The 23175-nt window shown below is 42.4% G+C and overlaps 1 protein-coding gene across 3 annotated transcripts in view; it reads right to left on the minus strand.

Moving 5' to 3' along the window:
* Positions 1 to 3329: 3329 nt before the first annotated feature.
* Positions 3330 to 23175, minus strand: part of FERMT2 (FERM domain containing kindlin 2) — a 77528-nt gene continuing 57682 nt past the window's right edge. For 2 of the 3 annotated variants that reach the window (XM_057723944.1, XM_057723942.1), the window contains 9 exons: positions 22345 to 22452; positions 18211 to 18345; positions 17449 to 17498; positions 15846 to 15970; positions 9748 to 9854; positions 9394 to 9615; positions 6094 to 6218; positions 5621 to 5762; positions 3330 to 4614 (listed from right to left, as the gene is read on the minus strand). In XM_057723944.1, coding sequence (XP_057579927.1) covers positions 4441 to 4614; positions 5621 to 5762; positions 6094 to 6218; positions 9394 to 9615; positions 9748 to 9854; positions 15846 to 15970; positions 17449 to 17498; positions 18211 to 18345; positions 22345 to 22452 — 1188 coding nt within the window. In that variant the 3' untranslated portion in view covers positions 3330 to 4440. Of the gene's footprint in view, positions 4615 to 5620; positions 5763 to 6093; positions 6219 to 6858; positions 6880 to 7409; positions 7434 to 9393; positions 9616 to 9747; positions 9855 to 15845; positions 15971 to 17448; positions 17499 to 18210; positions 18346 to 22344; positions 22453 to 23175 lie in introns of all 3 variants that reach the window. The other variant, XM_057723943.1, reaches the window with a different exon arrangement.

Consider the following 23175-nt stretch of genomic DNA (forward strand, 5'->3'; position numbering starts at 1 on the left):
GCTTGGCCAGTGAAGCCACATGAGACTATAACCAGATCTCATGAAATAGCGGTCTCAGATTATTTTAAGTGCGTGTAATTTTTAGTAACAGGCAGGCCCAGGCACAGATATCAAAAGGGAAACTCAACCAGGGTGTGTGTGTGTGTGCTAATAACTGTTTACTAAGGGAATAAATGGAGAGTTTTAATGTACACATTCAGCCTGGGAAACTTTGTATTGTTTATTAAATAGAGCAGAGAAAGCAAGAGAGGAATCTGCTCAGTGGGAATAAGGTCACCAGATAAGGCTTGTTTGCTACCCCGTTTCCTGTGCTGGGCGGCTGTGCTGGCCACTCGAGAGTCTCATTCCTTTTACCCAGATTGACAACTTCCCATTTCCTGTCACTCTTTCTGCCACCTCCCCCATTCTTGACCTGCCAAACCAAAGCAGTTCAAACAGATAAAGATACAGTTAATTTGTTGAAGAGCACAGAGCGTTCAGTAAACAACTTCTTCCTGGATAGTACTGTGCAGAGATGACAGGAACTTTTTCAGCAGAATAAGAATTGGATCAACTATTATTGTCCGTCTGTTAGGTCTACACCTAGATAGCAAGGCAGCTCACCCCTGCCTTTCTTTGCAACTATATAGCCACAAAAAGAGCAAATGGCTACAGTAGCCACAAAAACAGTTTTGGGGGGTGGGGGTGGCAGGAGTTTTTGGAATCAGCGTCTGCATCTTTAGAATAAAGCAGAGGATAGACGGCAGCTGTGCAGGGTCACGTGTGGAGAGACATTCAGGATGTATCAGTGATGATGCTGTCACAAAGGAATGGATTTCAGAAAGCCCCGTTCCTATTTTCTGAATTATCAAAGTGGTGAAGATGTTACCATGTCCTGATTGATGGTCTAAAGACAGCAGCAGCCCTTCAAACTTAACTATAGGGGGTAGAAATAATTATGAAGGCTATAGGATAAGGATGCATTCCAGAGAATCAAAAAAATTTTGAGTTTTAAAAAAACCTAACATTTTACTAGGAAACTACTGCATTCAATGTCAGTACGGTGTTGGGTACTTAAGCATTTTATTTAACTCTGTGTGGTTTTTCCCAGATAAATTTAAGGTCAGGAACCCAGGCTGCTCTGATCCTACGACATCACTGATAACTAATTCAAAGCACATTAATAAGACTTTTAACATAAAAAAGAACAAAACTATGGACTACAAAATGAAATACACACTGTCTGCTATACTGTTGCTTCCTGGCTTGTGTAAGAGCAGGTCAAGAACTGCAAGTGGCTTTCCTTTTGCAGAGTTCATGTCTCTGGAGGTGATGTGCTACTTAGCTAGGTGGTGGGAATCCTTTCGTAGTGTGTACCTACATCAAGTGAGCACAGTGTGCACTTTAAATATCGTACAGTTTTATCAGTTATACCTCAGTAATGCTGGGAAAGAAGTTCATGTCTCTAGATCCCTAACTTTTGAAGTTCAAGGTTGTGTAAAAATAATTTGTACCAAGTTAAGATTACTGATTAACTACATCAGGGGCTTCCAGCGGGTCTCTCACCTGCTGATGTAAGAGAGAGTTGGAAGGGAGCTTCGTCTCCTGTCCCCTGAGCCTTCATGTCCACTTGAAGCTGAGTCACTGAGCAGAAACCAGAAACTAAGTTTCTGGAGGCCCAGCCAGTGTTCTTTTCACCAACTGTTACCATCTCTGTAGAGACCACCACCAATAGGGTCCCTAGGATTTATGAAGGCTTTTTTAAAAGAATTTTTATTGAGATACAATGGACATACAATAAACTGCATATATTTAGTGTGCAATTTGGTTTTTTTATTAGTGTATATATGGCAATCTCAAAGTCTTTGTTTTTAATACCACTGGATAAGGAGATGGAAACCAGGGTTCCACGTCTAGCTCTGCCTTGGCACTTGTCAGGTGTTATAGCTGTGTGGCTTCAAACAGGTCACTTGGCCTCTCTGAGCGTCATCTATAAAATGAGGTTGAATTGCATGAACCATTAGAAGAGATAATGTATGTGAAAGCACTTAGCATGCCTCAGTGCATGGCTGGTGTGCCAAAAAACGTTTGTTTCTTTGTATTAAACTATGCTGAGGCTGAAAAATTCTAAGTTGTAATAATTCCTTGATTTCCAAGACTATATTCAATAAACACATGCTAACTGATCCTAGGCTCGCATCCAGTCCCCAAGGAAGTAATAACTTCCTAGAGGCAACAGGATATACTCAGTCCTGATATCAGGATGGTTGTTTGCTCCTAAGTTCCAAAAAGGCCCAAATTCAGTGGCAGTTGTAACAGAAGTAACAGAAAATTTTTGGCTACAAGGAAAGTATTCACGGAAAAAGGAACACTCGCGCTCTTTCTAAAATCTCTGAGATGCTAGAAAGCTAAGACTGGGACAGGTGGAGACTAGGAGAAGGCTTGGGGAGTGACGTGGAGATGGGCGAGTGCAAAGTGTGTCTGCAGCGGCCCAGTTTGCGTGGAGCACGAAGACTGCTGGGAGATGAGGATGAGGAAGTGTGAGCTGGGAAACAGGCCGCAGAAGACCTCTGAGCACTTGACTGGGGACTTTCAGCTTCTATGCTGAAAGCGGCCAGGCGTTAGTAGAGCTGAAATACAGCCTGGTGCTGTGTGCTGTGGCTGAATGCATCTCGAGATCACCGGGAGGGCAGCAGGGCAACCAGAGGCAGGGACGTCAGCCCAGGGGCTGCGCTCCCCGAGGGACCACCAAGGACTCGGCTGTGCCGTGGGGATAGTTCAGGGCTTTTTAGCAGGTGGCTGTACCACCTGGTGGTCTGTACGTGCGGAAAGGGAACACGTATTTTTTTTTTAAACGGGAAGGAGCTCTTAAATTTTCAAGCGAGACCTGTTTTGACCTGGCCTTAGAATACAAAGGAAAGCCCTGGAGAACGTGACACAGGTGGGAACTCAGCGGACGGCAAAGGAGAAAGCCCGGGACTGAAATTTTGAGCCTGAATGATGATGTGATAGCAGTAACATTCATAAGAGATGTGTTTTCTTGAGCTGAGTCATTCTGCTGTTTAGTTCCGCCCAAGTCAACAGTGAGGTTCACCTGTCATATTTCTGTTTACAGCTATATTTCTAACATATAAAACAGTTTACGGCTCCTTCTGAAATAGAAAAAGGGAGGGTTTCAATTTAAGTGGAAGACTCCACCTTAGAGAGTAAGTCTGTCTGTCTGGGGACACTCCAGCACACTAAGCGAGCGGTTCTCCCAAGCTGCAGGTAGAGCGTTTCCAAAAGGCGGAAGTTCACTTCTACACAGTTAATGCCACGTAAACAGAAGAAACAAAAGTACAAAAGAAACATTAAATAAAAGATTTTGCCTTTATTTAAAATAAAATGCATTTACACAGTCTTTAAACCATGGATTATTGAACAACACTGGTCATCCAGCCCTCCCTGGCCCCCTCTTGGGCTATGTGAGCTAGGAATTTTCTGACTAGCACCAATGCAGATTGTAACAGCGCAACAGACGAGAACACAGCCAGTCCAGGCTTCACTCTGGTTAAGGACACTGTGGCAAATCGTGACTATAATGAAGTCACCTTAATTTAGCAGATATTAAAACTGCACATTAATTATATTTTAAAGAGCATTTAATTGATGCAAAGATGCTACATCTAAGCCATTTGCTAGTAGTGAGTAGTTTTTAAAAAAACTGTACAATTTTATAAAATTTGTGTTTGTACATTAGTTACACAAAATGCATACTTCATTGACCTTTACTTCATATTGTAATGCAAAAGTTGCATATTTTAGGCAGACAGTGAATATGCTGGTGAATACTAAAAGTGTTGTAATACAATATGGTGTAAAAATAAAAACACAAGACAATATACATACAGGCTTATTCAAGGACAAAAACAAACCAGGCATAACGACTAACAGCATTTTCCTTCAAGATCAAACAAGGACATTATTAAATATCAGGCACCTTTTGCAGGCCCGATTTATTGGCGGTAGGGAGGGACACGGACGGGTGACATATGGCTACCAGAAGTAGGATATTTGAAAGATAAGAGGTCAAATTAAACACATATTAAAACACATGCATTAAACATGATAAATAGACTTCATATAGTTTAAGCCCTGGATAGCGTTAAAGCAGATGGCTTGAGCTTCTTACACACACTTTGGCCGGAATCAGTGATGTCTTGTTCCTGACTTGCCCACTACTTCAGTTTTCAACTCATGGCCCTAGGGAACGTGTGCCACGTTCAAGTCCGTGTACTGTATCATGACAGTGGATTAATAGTCGTGCTTGTTAGTGCACAGAGTAACTGGTCTGGTAAGGCAAAAAAGTTTCATGATAAAATAAATTTCAAGCTTACTTTATGAAGCAGCATATAGCAAACAACAGCTTTTAAAGTTAAATAACTGTTATGGCCATGGAGTTTCAGCACACAGCATTTCTGTTCACACCCAACCACTGGTGAGTTTGTAGAACATCTCCTCATCTAAGCTCTCGTTCTGGTCTTTCGCGCGTGTTGAGAGAAATATGTAGCCACCGATGAACTCGTGCACCACCTTGCAGTCCACTTCCGCACAAATGAAGGACAACCGTACTTCATCTGCGAACTCCACAGTGACCTGGAACAAAGACAGAGGACGGTCAGTCCCTGCAAAACGCCAGACGGTCGGTCCAAGAGAAGCTGCTGTGCTTAAGGTCTGTCCTTATCACAAAACACTCGCTGTCCTCAGATATGTTTTTCATCCTAAACTAACAATGCCTTCAAGTCCAAGAGCATGAGCAACGTTTACGAGCCCCTCCCCCCCTCTTTCTGCGTTTTCTTGTTCTGGAAAGGAGGACTGAATGCAAGGGGGCTTAGGTCATTAAGTTCCCAAATGGTCTCTGGTGATTCAATTAGGGAGACTCTCTCTTCAAGTCCTGGGAGAAAACCTACTTCCTGTGTTTAATATCTGCTTTAGCTATTTAACCTTTAGGTTTCATGTTTGAGTATGTCAGAAATACACAATTCTGTGAAGTAACTGAAATCGATACAACAAACCCAGTGACCCTAAAACAAATGACCTACTAGTTGAACATTCCGTTTGTTTTAAATGCTAGTCGTGTACGCCAAGGCCAGGGGTAGCATGATGTGCCAGGCTTCAGAGCCCTTAGTATCGCCGTCTGAATCTGGATTCTGTTACTAAGTGTGTGGTCACGGACAGTGACGGCCCTCAGTCCTCTAAACCTTAGTGTCCTCATTTGTAACGGGGGATAATCCTCCGACCTCCCAGGGCTGAGGGGATGTTTAGAAACATGGTACAGACATAAAACCTCTAGGATCATGCCTGGCACAGAGGAGGCATTCCGTAAAGACGAGTTGCTATTTGTGAGTGGAAAGGATTTATCCATTACAGAAAGACGACCTTAAAGATCAGGCAATATTATATTATGTTCTTAGCATTTAATATCTGGGCTAGTTAGGAAAGAGGCGCGTTTAGGCAGGAAATGAATAGAATAACCATGTTTTATACTTTAATAGGTAATGGTACACATAATCTTCAGCATGTCTAGGCCTTTTCCTCCTTCACTCATTCCTTCTCGGCAGATGGGCTATAAACGTGTTCGAGCAGCGGCGTCACAGCTCACCATTTTTATTTCCCAGTTTACATTCCACTGCTTCATGTTACTGAAGCGCCAGGTTTTAATTGCATCTCCTGTGCCGGCGTCCATCCTAATCAGTCTGTTGTATGCAATCCCAATAAGTTCTTCTTTTTTGCCTCCTTGGAATCTACAGCATGAAAAACATAAATAAATGTTTTAAAACATGTTGGGGGTGGGAGGGGGATACGACGGTCTGTTCTTCTTCAACATACGTGTGTTTTAATTCTAAAAAAAGTGCTATTCTTGCACGAGTGAAAACAGAAATGCAGTCATTTTATATTTTTGATGAAACAATTATAAGTACAGAAAATACATTCTAACGTTTAAATTTTACTGTGTAATAGGTGAATGGGTCTCAGGAGGTAGCTTTAAATGTTTAATTTCTAATTATATGAAGTAGATTAAATGAAAAGGCACAGATTAAGATTTACACATAGGTGCTTGGTAGAACTACTGACCTTGCAATAAAGTGTGTGATGCCGAATTCTGGTAACGACTGCCATGCTTGAATAAATCTCATCTTGGCTTCAATCAGACTCATCTGAGCTACATTCTGATGGGCCTCCAAGATTCTTGCTGTTATCTACGCATGATTAAACACCATCTTTATCATTAGGCATTATTCTTTCATGGTAGAGTCAAGACAAAAAAAGACGAAAACATTGAATTATGTGCCCCACTCCAAAATTACGTATTGCAAGAGCTGGAACTGGAAAATATCTGAAGCTACACTTGGGAATTGTAGTAACAGAATGACTTTCTAAAATAAACCTCAATATATATTTTTTCTTAATTTTAGTTTCCATATGTCAAGACACAGTAGGTATGTTAGGAGCACTTAACTACCATTCATGAGTCATATTCCAGTGCACATATATACGATACCGCATGATAAAACTACATGTTCTAATCCTCATATACATGATGGGTTTTAAATTCAGCACCAAGATATGGGATCCGAATGCGTAACTGGCACCTAAGTTTCTAGCAGGAACATATATTAGCAGCTTTAAAGTACTTGAAATCACTGTAATAATTTTAAAATTTTTCTAAAGGAATCATTAGAAAGGTTAACCTTTTATTTAAATTATACTCCCTCTGGGATGACTACTCCCTCAAAGAGCAGAAGGAAATTAATCCATGAAGGGAGACTGTAGCTAGGGCTTTAAATATTTTTAATCGTTTCTTTTCTTTTTCTTTCCTTGTAAATGCGGAGAACTTACCAAATCTCTTACATAGCCTGGCTGTAGATGGCAATGCAAGGGACAGAGAAAGGAAGCAGAGAGAAAAAAAAAAGGCAATCAGAAAAAATGGCAATGAAGCAAAGAAAAAGTTGCGGTAACCTGCAAACCAAAATTCCAGCCAAAAACCATGCAAAAAATTACTTTAGGTGGAAACCAAGCAAAGTAAATGCAAGCATGAAAATGAAAATGAGAAGGCAGCAATTACTTTCCATTTAGAATACTGAGAAACACTCCATGTCATTTTAGATTGTTAAGTGTTACTAAAATGAAGGGTAGAAATTCGTAGGGAGAAAATAACAAGAGTAGATAACCCTTTCCCCCTCATGTACCAGTTCTTACTGGTTAGGGTAAAGCTAATTATTTTAGTAGCAAAATAAACATTAATATTCAAAAGGCTTTAATGTTGTCTCATATTGAGTCAGATAATATGATCCATGCACCGCTTTTCAGAAATAAGTTGAAGGCATAACATAAGTGCAGTGACCATACTGTTTCTTTATTTACACAAGAAAAGCAAACCCCTCAATTACCATCTGTTTTTTGCATCCTTTTTCCTGGAAGGGAAAATAAAAATATGCCATACACTACACTAGGAGTGGTGGCTATAAACATATTAGTCCATTTCAATTTGGATTAACAAGGATAAGACGTAGAACAATTCTTTCCTTTAAAATGTTAAAATCCAGTTTCACATTTATGTAAGAAATATCCACAGCAAATTTAATATAGTTTTGGGGAATTAAAGCAGATCAACCAGAACAAAGACTGTACTGATGGGCCAAAGACTCCGTGCCCTGGTGGGGCCGGCCGACCCCACGGCCGGCACTTCTCAGGCCTGCGTGACTCCTGGGCGCCCCTGGACGGCACAGTTTAACAAAATTCCTGAGCACTCTGTCCAGCGACTAGTGCAGCACCTGATACACAGCAGCAACGACACTCCTGCTTGTCAGCACTTACTAGGTGTCAGGGCAGCCCTCGGACTCAACCTCCAAGTCTAGTGAGGGAAAGGAGAATTCACAGAGAGTGTGCATTTGATAAGATGCCAATGCGGCAGACATGGCCCACACATATCCTGCCATCCTGCCCGTGAAAGACAGCCACACAGTCTTTGTCCTCAAGAGAATTTTCAGCTGACATCTATTCAAGGACTCAGTGATAGTTTTTGCTTTAAAAAGGTATTTTTCTATCATTTTAAAGGCTTCTGAGAAAGCAATTCAATACCTGTCCGACAGCTAAACCAACATTTGGCAATCTTCACAATTATACTTTAAGATTTTTTTCCCCTAATACCTGATAATGAAATGATAAGATTGCTAAGATGTGAAACTATTCATTGACTGTGAAGGCAAATGAATCATTTTTAGAAACAAGTCTCTTTATAAATAACTTTTAAATGAATTAACTAGGAATAAAAATATGAAATTAGTATTCGATTCACTTTCCCTTTTTAACTTACAATCTACATTCCACAGAGCTCCCCAGGGCAGCATCTCCACCCCCGCTACTCCCACATCATATGACTGTGGGATAAACCACTTCCATGTAGCTTACACAACCTCTGCCACTTAAAGACAAATACTTCGTGATTAAAACTTCTGAACATGTCTAGGTAAGTGATTTCAGATCCATATGATAAAACACTGTATCAGAAGTTAAGAATTAGTAAGTGCTCTGGGTAGATCATTGGGCTTTTCCAGTCATGTTTTAAAATTACTCCTTAACAAAGATGAAAATGAAACTAGATAAACATATTTATTTCCAAGTTCTTCCTCGCCCCCCTCCTAAACGGGAGCCTTTTCCTTGTAGGGCATGATGCTGGGTGTAGAGAACACTGGGGGCTGTCCCAAGTGAAACTCCCCTGGCAAGGAACCTTTCATGTGGCGCCGCAGAACCCTTTTCCTAAACAGCAATCCTTTTATGGTATTAATTTCCAGGAAAGGAATTCTAAACAGAGGGAACAAAAGCAGCAAATTTCAATGAAAATTTACCAAACTTTGTCACGGGATGCAACTCTGGCTTAGGGTTTGACTGTTCATGTTAAGAAAACACAGTGTTAAACATGGACTATATCTACCCTTGTAAAGTTTACTTCCAAAGCTGAAAACTTCGACAGCAAGAAGAATCATCAGATTTGGTTGGAAAAAGCTGGCTGTGCTTTATACCAGACTCACTTTATGTGAGGAATACAGCTGCATGAATCACGGGACGGAAAGCAGTAAGACCGCATTCAATTCCCTGAAAGACCATCCTGTGGGCAGAGACTTCCTGGGGCTGGTTAGGATCAGTGTGCTCCCACCCCCGTTATCTGTCCTGTAAATGACAAGGCTTCTCTTAAACGACCAATTTTAAACCAGACTGAAAGCTATTTATTATTTTATATTTTAACCACCTGATATGAAATGAAGACTATCAATTAAGACTAAAAAGTTGTGTTTAAGAGGGGAAACTAAAGTATATGCATAAAATTGTAAAACAAATCAGAAAAGAGTAGATGAAGTGGAACGAATCGAGTACCTGCTTGCTCTTGTACTTTTTTAGGTAGCGAGGAGACACCAAGCACTCGGGATTTATGTCGGTTGTGATCTGCTCCGGTATTAACTGAGGGTCTGGATTTAAATGCTGCATCTTCAGAAAGGAAAGAATATTCTGAACTTCTAAGTTATAAGAGCTGTCCGCCATGGTCTTGCCTTTGGAGGCCAACCTGCAGGCCGCCATCCAGTGCGCGTACTGCTTTTCCTGGTGAAGAGAAATACTGCGGTTTGAAATCTATCACATGATGGGTCCTTTGAGTGTAAAATGTAAGAATGAATGCTCAACTCACTAAGGAGACAAAGAAAATCGCGGTTTACTTTTGATCAGAAAACTTACATTGTCACAGCGAAGCCAGATCTCATTCATGCCCTCTGCAACTGGAATGAGGAGTTTAATGTTAAATTTTTGGCCTGAAATGTTCACGTCTGGGGTAACTTCACACCCTGTAGTAAAAAAATTATTAAAATGGTCAGATTTACTCTAAGAAATCCCAGCCAATACAAGCCGCCCTCATTTCATGTTGAATTTGCTGGCGTGGAACCTGTAAGTCAGGGCATACGTTCTCTACGCTCAGTAGTTTTGTTTGGGGGTGGAGCAAAGAGTAAGATCTATCATAACATACAAGAGATGGAACTGCGCAGAGCTTGTGGCCCTCGCAATTCACAAAACTTGATTGAGAAAAGAAGGATATTTCACCAAAAACACTTACATTCCATCCCACAAATTTTGTATGTGTTGTTTTAGTGTCACTCAGCTCTTTGAATCTTAAGTTATTTGGGATTTTCCCCCTGCGTTTCTAAACACATGGGGATTTTTAAATATCTTTCCATAATTAAATTCTAACTTAACTGTGTTTTGGTCAGAGTAAATGACTTTTATGATGCCTTTAAAAACAGGCGCGTGTGTGGGATGCCCCAGCGTGAGCTAGGGTGCTATATGAGGGCCCCTGGGGACCCCACTGCTTCCCAGCTCAAGGGCTCCGCCCTCCTGTTCCTGTGCGGAAGGGAGACGCTTCAAGGCACAGGGAGGGGGACGCACAGGCTCTCCCGATTCAACTGAATGCTCCCGGGCACAGGCCTTCCTCCCAAATTCCAGGGTGCTGGAATACTTAACGAGGAGTTCCGTTCAGAGCGTGACCACTTGAACAAAAATGGCTTCTCAAAGTCATTTCTTTGTACATGTGAAAAAGTAACTGTGAGCACACAACTTTAGGAGTGCATCTGATGTGGAAGGTAAGAAACCCACACACATGGGAAATCAGTGTGAAAATCAGTGCATGGAGACGTTCACACCACTGGCACGTTTTCAGGAACGCACACATTTATGGATTACAGAAATCCCTGCAGTCACCTCTGTGAAGCATCAGCTGGTGGCTTCACAGACGAGAACGCGGGTTTACTGAACGTGCGCCCAGTTACGTTAGGAACCACGGTAACACAGTGAGGAAGAGCTCTGCCAGCAGACAGATCTGGGTTCCAGGCCTTTCTCGACCGCTTAATAATCATGTCCAATTTATTTATGCCCAAATTTCCTGACCTTAAACTCTACCTACAGGGATGCTGTGGGGATCAGTAAGATAACGGACACGTGAACGCTCCCTAAAGAGTATTCCAACTGTCAGCACTTAGTCCACGTCACCCTCGATGTGTGCTAAGACCGTCCAGGAGGCTCTGTTAGCAGGGCCTGCTGTTGCCCTTCTCCTTGTCCTGGAGCAGCTCCTCCCAGCACAGAGCGTACAAGGAATAAGATAATAAACCTCTGTGTATCTACCACACAGAAAGAACAAATGTTTAAACGGTCATTTTTTCCCATCACATAAACGTTTTAAGTATCATATAAAAGAAACAGAACATTTTAGATAAAGGAGAGATTCTCTCCTCTCCAGAATCAACTTCAGTCATGAATGTGATGGACTTTCTCCTCTTTGCTTTCTTTTTAGAATATTTATTCCATATAAATAGCTACACCACATTTAACTCCTATACAATCATTAGAAACAATCAGGAAGTTGTGTGGCAATGTGTTTAACCTGCAACGTTAAAACAAAGAGATGTCTGAACATACCCAATCTTTTCCACAAATTTCATTAATCATTCAAGCAGATTTAAAGTACACCACCCCCTAATAATTAGAGCTCTTTTTAAAGTAAAATTCCAAGGAAACTGAAAAGGGAGAGACAAAGCGAGTGGTAACGCAGGCACCCGTGCAGACACAGCACTCAGCAGCCGCGTTCCGCAGCGTTCCCTCCGTGCCGCCTCAGCTCCCCGCCCCCACGGTACCCTGCGGGACTCGCCGCAGCCCACCTCCCAGTCCTGAGACGTCACGTGCAAACGTCTCACTCCTAAATCTCCTCAAACCCCTTGAGAGACCTAATCCTGGGACCCCACAGCTTCCTCCCTATCCACTCCACGCCTCCACCTCGTCCTTCTCGCAGTCCAGCCTGGACCCTGCTTCACCAGCTGTCACCCCCAACTCCCCAGACTCACCGTCTTGCCGTGAGACACTCGGCAAAACCCTAAGCCTGGCTCCACTCAGCCACCTACCTGTACTTGCCTGTGCTCCGGCTGCTGAGCTCGTGAAGAGGGAGAGGCGGGAAAAAACCACAAACTGAGCAGGTAAGTTTCACTAGAAATTCATCAGTTCCCAATTTCAGCCTGCCCCTTGACACCTGCAACCCTTCTGTGGTAACAGACATTCTCGACAGTATTTATTTCACATCTTTTCAGGCCTCCTATGCCACTCACTCTTGAGACAACCTCGCCTGTTACTTTCCCAAGAAGACAAAAGCCATCAGAAGTGAGGTCCCCCAACTTCCTGCCATCAACGCAGAAAAACCTCGCCGCCCTTGCTTCCACACAGTGGAAGAGGTGTCGCCTCCCGAGGCTCTCCTATGCGAGTGGGCTGAACTTCCTGCCACCCGCCAGGATCCCGCTCCATCACAGACATCCTCTCCTCCCACCTCCCTTCCTTTCTTTCTACTGTCACGTTTCCATCAGCATTTAACTTCCTTGAGTCTCTCATCGTAAGCCATAAAACGCCTCTCTCCTCCACTCTATACCTCTCTATTACTGCCCTCTTTCCTCCTCCTCCGTCACAGATAAGGTTCATCAGAGAGCTATCTTTGTTTCCTGTTCACTTGTCAATGACTGTACTTTGGCTCCCATACTTAAAAGCCCACTGAAATCTGCTGAATCTGTTCTCAATCAAGACCACTAAGCACCTCCATGTGGCTAAACCCTGTGGAGGCTCAATCTTACTTTCATGTGGCATTTGACACTACTGACTACTCTGTCCTTCTTGAAACAACTTTTACCTTAACTCCACCGCACCTCATTTCCATGGTCTTCCTGTATTTTTTGTTGTTTATTTCCCTTGCAAGTTCCTCCTCCTCTCACCTGCCCTGTCCCTTAAACATGTGTCCTGCAGGGTTCTGCTCCTAGCCTTTTCGTATTGTAGACAACTGTTCCAGTGGCTACCTCTACCATTCATACTAACTGCTTCCATGTCAGCATCTGTAGCCCCACCCGTGCTCCAAACAGATATCCCACCAGCACTTCAAATTTAAAATAACCCAATTAAAAAAATAAATAAATAAATAAATAAATAAAATAACCCAATTAAATTAAGTTCCTCCCCAAACTCAGCTCCTCTATAGTCTCAATCTCAATATCACGCTCTCCACCCAACTGTACAAGCCAGAATCAAGTCCCTCCCCCAGTCTCCTCCAGGTCCATCACCCAGTCTGCTGACGGAACTTGCTCAGGACCTAATGAAGCTGCGCCCTCTTCTCCACCCACACTGGTAAACGCAGTCTGGATCGCTGCCACCGCGCTGAGACGTCTCCACACTGCAGCCGCATAAACGGGGTGGATCCTGGCATTCTCACAGCAGCCATCTTCCAGTGTCACTTCATTACTGCCAGTTTAAAAAACAACCTCCTTAACGTTTTTCTCCTCTAATTCCTGCCAATTTCTCTGCTGTTACCTCTCACGTTCGCTGGAGCGGATTCAACGGCTCTTAAGGAAGGGTTCATCCTCCGCCCTCAAACTCCACGTTCCGGAAGCACAAGCCGCCCTGTGACTGCTGACGCGTTTCTCCACGCGTTCTGGCACACCCGGCTTTCACCAGCTCTCCTCTTCCCCCCCACAGATCACAATCTTCTCTTTCGGATCTTCACTCCAACATTATCTCCCCCACGAAGTCTCTCCTGATCCTCTCCAACGTCAGTGAAGACTGACTGATACAGCACCCTTACCCCTTTGCTCCTCTGACCTGCTGCTCACTTTTTAAAGTCCTATTTGTTGCCCAGATTGTAGCTGTTTACCTCCTGACGTGCTGTAAACACCCTGAGGGGCCTGTGATCTATTCGTGCTCCTGTCTCTGGTACCCGGCACAGTTCGTGGCCCAGATCAACCCGCATCTGCTGAGCTGCACTGTTTAGAACTGTGCATTTTAGATATCTTAGGTTCCTTAGAGGGCATCTTATCCAACACTCTCGTTACTCAGAGGAAGATAACTATGGTCCAGATAGGCTATTTTTTTCAAAATCACAGGGCTTGTTTAGCGGCAAAGCAGAATCTAGGCCATGTGGTTCTTCAGCTAGTGTTACCTTCACCAGTGTGACGTGCTGGAGGAGTGCTCCTTTGGGAAGACTTGGGAGCAGTGGGATTAGGACACCCTGTAAGCTGTTCTCCACAGCAGGACCTGACTTCTCAGTCATACAGGGAGAAGACTAAGGATGTAATAGGGACAGAGAAGACAGGGACCAGAAGATAGATTAAGTCTCTACATCAAGAGTGGATAATTGGAGCTGGTCCTGGGCAGCTTAGAAGGGAAGCAAGAGGACAGCTGCAATGCATTCTGAGAGTAACAAATAATGGTGAAGATCCAAAAGTTAAACTTGTGGCTCGGAGAGAAAAGCAGTGAGTCTAACTAAACAGTTTAGGAAAATGACAGAGTTTCAACACACGGGCATGGCAGTCTTCTGCCTAGGGCAGAGGCTTTTCTGTTTGTTAAAACATGTGTAACTACAGAGCAGTAGTTTGGATGACTACTGGGTAGAATACAGATTCGGACATTTCGGTGACACACACTGAAAATACTCTAATGCACAGTGTACCAAGGAAAACTAGGAGCACAGACGCACAGATGCAACTCCAGAGCCCGGAAACACCGAACGCCTTCCTTAAGTGCCTCTGCAACCCCTTAACTCAGCTGGGAATTCAAGCCTCACAAGAGTGCACCTGACTGGAATCCAAATCTCACTGGACATGAGTCTGGAAAATGTACCTCAGTCTTCCAGCTTTTGCTGTAAGTGAAGGCACAGCAGCACAGTGGAGCCAATCTACCGCATCCTCCACCAAGCATGGGGGCCGAGGGCGCGGTGAGTGCTGTGAGCTGTGGGAGAGCAGTTCTCAGGGCTGCAGCTTCCTAAGGAAGTGGTATCTAAACTGGAAGTGAGCTGGCAGTTTTAAGTAACATCACCACAAGTGAGAGGCTCGGGGACAACCTGCAAGTCCAGCTAAAGGCCATTCAGAGAATCACAGGAAGAGGCGAGAGGACGTCCTCCAGCTGCAGAAAAACCAGACCAACCTGGGGAGGAAATTCTCCTACCACCTGAACCAGTGCGTCCACCAGGCGCAAGCGGAGCGCAAAAGCAGCAGTGTGAAGAGCCACAGTCAGTAAAACCGAGATGAAGCCGTCACTCCATAGACCTGAATGGAACAGAAAAGACCAAAACCAGTAGCTCTGAGCCCTCCTCCAGGTTCGGTCCGGACTACAGGAAGCAAGCCCGCCACAGGACCGTGAAAAGAGGTCCAGCAACGTCTGCCTCAAATACCAACTCCTGTTCTGAGACAGCTTTGGATCTGAAGAGGTAAGAGGAAACCAATGAGATTCAGGCTGTCAGCTAGGAGGAGGCTCAGAGGGGTATCCTGGGACTGCCCGGGCAGTGCTGCAGGTGAAACATGCAGGAAGAGGTGCTGGGAAAGGGGAAGAACTCAGCTAAACCTGCAGGTGACTGACCCACTGGTGAGCCAGAAAACCAAGAGACCAGCTTGTTCCCAGTGGAGGTCGGGAAGAGGGGGATGCTGACGAGGAAGGGAGAAACCAGCCAAGACCGGGAGGAGGTGACCACACACAGATGAGAGTGAGGCAGCACCGGAAGCAAGGAAGCAGCAGCTATGCTGAAGAACAGAGACGAGACACCATAAATTACTTGGGATAAAAGCAGCATCGCACACTTCAGGTGAGCACTGTACAGAGATTATAACAAAATATTCATGTGAAATTGAATACTAAACATAAAAAAAGTACCTAAAGGAGTAAGAGAACTGCTAAAAAAACCCCTTTATCCCCCAGCAAAATGAAGTTTATTGACTATTAGCCAATAGATACTCCACCACCAATACTGGTCATTCCAAGGCCTTCCTTACCTCTTAGGTTCATCTGATGAGCTGGTGTACCACTGGACTCTTCTTTGCTCTTGTAGCAAGAAATAGATGTGTCTTTAAAGGTGCACCAATACTGCTTGTAACCTTTTAGAGTCAGCTTTTTTGGCCTAAGTGTCAAACAGAAGGAAAAAAAAGCTTCTGAAATAGCTTTATCAGTGCTGCAGGGCTGAGGCTCGGTACACATGTGCTGGTTCAGCTCCCTCTGGTCAGGGCGTTACATTCAGTGCTGCTGTTACTGGATGTGCCCCTTCTTAATCCACCCACCTCTGCAGGAAGACCTTACAGCAAACGGGCAGAGAAACAGCGAGGCCAACATTTTAGTATTTCCGTCAGTCGTAGCTGTCTCTATCACTAGCAGGTCACATGGAAAGGACAGGAAAATAAAGGTGAAATAGGGACTTCCCTGGTGGCACAGTGGTTAAGAATCTGCCTGCCAACGAAGGGGACATGGGTTCGATCCCTGGGCCAGGAAGATACCACATGCTGCGGAGCAACGAAGCCCGCGTGCCACAACTACTGAGCCTGCGCTCTAGAGCCCGTGAGCCACAAGAGAAGCCACCGCAACAAAAACCCATGCACCGCAACAAAGAGTAGCCTCCACTCTCTGCAGCTAGAGAAAGCCTGCGCACAGCAATGAAGACTCAATGCAGCCAAAAATAAATAAAATAAATTTTTTAAAAAATAAATAAAGGTGAAGTAAATGTCAATAATTGGAAGGTTCCTCGGTCCTGTAATTACCTGCAGGTTCGTGGTGTCCACAGGGCTGCCTTTAGAGCCTCTCTAAACAAGCAAGCCTAGCCGACAAGACTAGAGGGAGGGAAGTGCTTATGTGTCCGGGATGTATTTCGGGGGTGACTGTAATTTGCCACTCCAAGGCAAACACGCAGCACGAGGAAGGGAGGACGAGGAAAAGTGCAGGCAGACGAAATGGTGTGTAGATGAAAATGGTGTGAGCAGGGAGGACAGAGTGGGGGAGGCAGCAGCAGCTGGCACGGTGCCACGCGCTGAGACGTGCTGCACACGTGGAGCTGGCGCACGCTCAGCTGCAGTAAATGGTTCCCGTCTCCTCTTGCACCTCGCCTCCTCTCCCCCTCCTGCCTGGCTGCCTAGCTCTCCTGACGCTGGGAAATAGGACTAGACTGACTGTTTAAAGTTTAGATAAGTTACACTAGAAGCGTGTTATAAAACGTCCCATGAACGAATGAACAGAATTCAACAGATTTTAGGGCTCTGAACAAAGAAACAGCCACTGACAGCAGCAGTTCATCACATCCTGCCTTCACCCAGACGCATGTGCTGCACGGCTGCGCCGACGCGTGTCTCATAGCCTGCACGACGCAGCCCGCCAGGCTACACAGTCCCCCCTCCAGGGAAAGTGTTTATCAGATAAAACAACTTAATAAGTACTGCAATTTTAATTTGGTAAAGATGGTTATTTTTCCTCCTTATAATTTAGTGTTCATCTAATTGGTAAATGCTTTTAGAGATGCATTTGCCAGTCACAGTAAATTTCAAAAATGTGAACATGACTATAAAACTGACAATTATTCATTAACATTTGGAATTCCTCCCCTTTTGTACTTACTTGAAAACTTTAATATAGTCAGCAAGTTCAGGAATGGAAGTGATGTCACCCTAGGAGAAGAATTAAATCATTTTTTTTCTCATTTTTAAAAAATTTGAAACTCTCATGTTCAGTATTGATATCAAGAACGAGCTTATTCAAGAAAGAAAGAAAAATACATAAAATACAGATTTTAAAGATTTTAAAGGTACAATATAGTATATGGTCATATAGTACAATGGCATTTTCAAATGGCATAAAAAGCTATTAAAATTTTGATCAAAATAGCAGTTTCTACAACCCACAAAAATATAGTGTTGATTCTAATATAGCTAAAACTGTTTTAACAGCTACATATGGAAATTTTATAAATCGTTAACAGCTCTGAGAATAGCGTTTCTGTAATAACTAAAATGTAAACATTTAAAAATTTTCCTGAGATCTATTTTTCTCTTCTTTTTGTAATATTTCAAATTTGGAGATCACTAAATGGATTTTACCATGACTTGAGATAACTTTTCCTCTGCAGAAATATTCTCCCACTATTTGTAAGAGAATGTGCAGACTGTCAGAAGATCCACCTTTACTGTCTTGGAAGCACTAGGGACTAGAACAGTATTAACGTAAAAAATTTCCCTGAAAGTTTCTGGAAAATCGATGTCTGTATTCTCTAAAGCATTCAATATTTCTCTATATCCCCTGAACACGTCATGAAAACCTGATTTCCCAAGAATGTATAAGCACCAACTTAAACTACATCAGTAGGTAGAAGATTCACCGCACCAAAATTGTTGACGTTTTACCGCCTTCCAGAGTAATCTCCAGGTCTGAAAGGGCGGCGTCAACCTCATCCACGTCTTTGTCACTGTTGTTCAGATGATTCTCTGATGTCATGATCGACAGCTTGTTGATATGATACTGAAACCAGAAGTGATATTTAAATGATTGTTCTAACTATAAAAGGAGACTATTATCAGTATCTATATTGAATGCTTTTCATCACCTAATCTGAAAAGCTGAACGTCTCCAAGCATTGGGATAGGAAAATAATGGGCATGGCACCTGAAATCAATGTCCTAAACCTGCTAATAAACATTTACTCAAAAAAGCAGGGTCTTTGGACAAATACAAATTCAGTTTGGCAGTCCCTAGGATTTAGAGTTAACATATCGTCCGCTGAACTCTACACGAGCAGAGACTTTTAACTGCCTTTTTCCCCACTGTAGGATTCCACGTCTAAAGTGCAGGCCAGAACCGACACATTACTAGCAGAATATGAGCAGAACATGCATGCGGTCTTCTGCAGAAAGGGACGAACACTGGTCACCCTATGTGACTACTACCATCCAGCAGGGGAAAGTTAGTTATCACTATTATGTTGAAAACTAACGTTCCACGTTCCCCCATCCTCAATTCAATGCTGACAACCTCATCAGAGAGAGATGACATTTACATTCTCGTCTATACATCAGAATAAGGCAGAACACGTTCACATGTGACTATGTACACCACCGACACACATACACGTATGTGTCGTGATAACTCCTCCTACGTGTCGCTAGAAAAGTCTCTGGGTATAGAACTAGTCATGATTTTGAATACACTTAGATGCGTGGTTTAGAGCAAATATTAATGATTAGATTTTGATGCTAAACTTTAGAGAGGTTTTATACAAAGCTACGCAGAACTTTTAAATCACTTCATCCGTTATCTTGCAAAGCACTAAGGCGCAGTTCATATTTCTGAAGGATTCATCACTGAACACAACCTGTTCATGGACACATCTAGTGAACTCATCCTGAGGCCAATTATTAACGTTCCTCTGTATCTTAAGGTTTGGTGAATTAGTAATGACTCGCCTCTGGCTAGATCTTCAGTTGTGCTGAAATGAGATCCTTACAGTGGTAGAAGCTATGTTCACACATCATGAAGAAAGAGCTAGGCTGGGGCCCCCAGGCAGTGGCTGCAAACCTGAGAGCGTATGAAGCAGCACATGGAGAGCGGGTTGAAAACACAGCTGCTTAGGGTCACCCCCAGAGACTCTGACGCAGCAAGTGTGGGGTCCAGCCTGGGGTCGGCCGTTTTTACTAAGTGCCTCAGCTGATTCTGATGCAAAAGGTCCTTACGAGTTTTACTGGAGAAATCCTGGCTGTGAGTGGGACGGGTCATAAAATTCAGCTTTGCTTTCAGAGGTCCACAGGGTATCTGTTAAATGTTACAATACATGATTGGACCTAAATGCCTGAAAAACAGTGTTACTAACTTATCTATTTTTTTTTTTATCCACAGCTTCTTACTTTGAATTATTTTGTTTCTTTTTACTGCTGTAGATTTATTTTACACAAGGAACCAGAAGCTCTAAGGAGAGAACAGTTCACAATGTACGTCTAAAATAAAAAATAACAGGCACCTCCTTGCCACACTTTCAAAGTTTCCCCCTTCTTGTACTGGATGGCTTCCAAGAGGCTTTGGATCAGTCTCTGGGAAGGCTTCTGACAACTCAGGGGATTTGTATTCCAAAATTCTCTTATTGAATCTAGATTCTAAAATGGTCCAGGAAAGCTATGCTTTCGGGCATTCGGTCTCCATGAATTAAAATCCATGGTTCTAAGGTGTTTTCTGCTGAATTGAAATGGAACATCTAATGTTTACTAGGTGGGAGCTGGGAGAGCTGGACAATAATCCCATCTCTGTGACAGTACAAATGTGTGTACACTCACTCACTCAGCATATGTTTTTTTGAACACCCACTATGTACCAAGCACTGTATGTATCTGTTGGCTTTTTTGAAAAATGCATTATTTTTTTAATAAAAAGATAAGAAATACTATATAAGAAAATCTGTGGTGTTCCCCATATACATTTTACATGTATTATTCTGTCATTAGCAAAAAATTCACTAGAAACTTACGAGCCCACGGCTCCAAGTGAGAAAGGTGTAGAGTACATCTAAACAGCTATAACCAAGTGAGACACTTTCCAAAAAACTGCTCCAGAATTTAATAAAAGAAATTCTTCACATAGTCCGAATCATCCAGAAACACAGTAAGCGTCTTAACTGATTAAGTAAGTCTCTAGAAAATAACTAATGAAACTAATTCACCTGTCATTAACAATTTTCCCTGTCTGTGCTTCATTTGGATTCCCTTTTTTTTTTTTTGGCTTTGCCATGGACACCTTTTTATTTTTTTTCTTACATCTTCCTGTGCTCTTCACTCCTCACCAAGCAGCCCCCAGCATGCACAGAAGTAAACAATAATCGTTAACTGATGCATTTCCTTCAGCATTTTCTCCCTACTTATATAGGCACCTTGATTTCAATTAAAGTGGCTTTATTCTAACAGCATTTGGAGCCATTTGCTTCTGTCTTCCAAGATATAAGGACCCTTTCTCACTCACAGATCGACGCAGTCATGCCACTATGAATGTGTGGAGACTTTCAAAAATTTCCATGCAGCACTGAGCTAGGTGTGTGTCCCCAGTTTTTCACATTTAGATTTCCAATAAAAACACTCCTTTTATAGTTGGTTTTGTTATAGTCATATTTCAAATTGTTTACAAAGAATATAAACATACACATTTGTCTCCGGATATAACACACATTTTAACAGTAATTGTCAGATATTAAAAATATAAGAAGTGATACATACCTCAAAGTGAAAAGCAGGCCTGTGTAAACAAAAACCTATTCAAAAAAGGTAGGCAACTTAAAGTACCACTGAATGGATGTTTCAATTCTCAAAACACTATATTATCAGTGTTGACGTACATTTGGATTCCCTTCTTTCAATGTGTAAACTAATGAGAAGTGAGCTCATCTTCCTCTCTAAACGACAACTTTTTGAGTCTTAACTGAGCAACTTTTCTGGGTACATAAAAGCATTTGGAAGACTGAGAGCACTTTTACTTATGTTCCAAGGGAAAAACTAAATCATCGTTAAAAGATATTCATAACTGAAGGTCAACCTTGCTTCCAGTACTTAAATAACAACAATTTTATCAGAACTTTACGTGAAAATAGAATTCCACCATAATCTGAGAACCTCACCAAAGCCTCAGCTCAGACATCTGTAATTATTAATCTAGAAATATTAATCTAGTGGTCAGTCAGACCTCAGTGTCTCCAAGAATGCTGATTTGTGGATGCCACCCTAATATTACTTTAACAGAGGGGACAAGCAATAATGAAGTGGACAATGAACTCTGTAACAAGCCCCACCGTGATGCTGAAACAGGTGGTATGCAAGAACCACATGTGGAAAAATACTAGTTTAACGTTAGCTACCTACTCAAGGATTATCATTCTAAAAGCTTATTTACGTTTAGTTTCACTAGTCTCTTAAAATTTTAACATCTTAAAAGGTATTAATTTCTGCCACAGCCCGTTTTAAAATATTAGCATCCCTGGCTGTTTATGAAGTTATGCAAAGCTTCACTTCACAAATCTGACTGTTGGGACTTCCCTGGGGGAGCAGCAGTTCAGACTCCACGCTCCCAATGCAGGGGGCCCGGGTCCAATCCCTGGTCAGGTCCCACATGCATGCCACAACTAAGGAGCCTGCCTGCTGCAACTAAGACCCAGGGAGGGAGGGAAGAAATTTGATTGTTAATATAGATTTTATTTCCAGGGGAAAACGGGATAGTTTTACGCTAATACACATCTGGAGGTGGGAGATATTTTTCTCCTACAGCATACAGAAAAGTAACTATTAAGTATACCACTAAACTCTTACATAAGACAAAAAATTAAACTAAATTCACATATATTTTGCCTTCTAAGTGTCTATTCACTTTCTACATAGCAATAAGTAAAACACTATCTGTCAAAATGCTACTGCAATTACTATGCCACTTTACCATTTAAATAATCCTCTACCTTTCCTCTGAAAAGTCCCCTTTACCAGAACTCTCCCCTACCTGCAAGGCTGCAAACATCATCATTTCTTCTTCAGTGCATTCAATTTCTTCCAAGAGAATAGCCCACTTGGCCTGCTCATAGAGCTGATTAATTCTGATCGCATCATACTGCAGCAAAAGAGACACGATTCTCTTGTAACATATTACCTTTAACAGTAACAATAAGGAAAAAAGGTACCTATAGGGTTATGTATACAAATATACACCCACATCTAATTTTTCACTAAAAATGGCATCAAAATATGCCAAAAGATTTTTACATATTCAGTATTAGAGGTAGATTCTGTACGCTATTTTCCAGGGAAATAACCATTAGCTATTATAGCCCTTGAAGACGTTAAAGTAAGGTAGAACTGACTGTTTTCCAGTATTGTTGTTGCAGCCTACCACACTAACGTCATCGTCAGAGAGTAAATTAACTATTTCGGGGAAGATCTTGCGCACCCAAACAAAGTGGCAGGTCCTTGGCAACAGTAATTACTTCTGAATAATTTTAAGAATCCAAAATAGAGGGCGCACACACACACACACATATTTGCCGAAAAGGTTTACTTAAATGTTATTGAATTATCCATTTAGTTATGTTAATAAAAATCAATATCTTAATAATACTATCTTAGAATGGTAAGAAAATACACAGCCCTCTGCCACCCCATACAAATATACATAAAATATACATTTTAATTGTATAAAGAATTATTTAAGCATATAATTTAAAATGATAAATACAGTAAAATCTAGGTGATAATCTAGACATGAAAAAGATGAGAAGCAGACAAGAGAGGTCCCCCCACCAGCAAGGATGGTATGAAAGCAAAAGATCCAAATGTC

Source organism: Hippopotamus amphibius, chromosome 2 (assembly GCF_030028045.1).
Source record: "Hippopotamus amphibius kiboko isolate mHipAmp2 chromosome 2, mHipAmp2.hap2, whole genome shotgun sequence".
NCBI lineage: Eukaryota > Metazoa > Chordata > Mammalia > Artiodactyla > Hippopotamidae > Hippopotamus > Hippopotamus amphibius.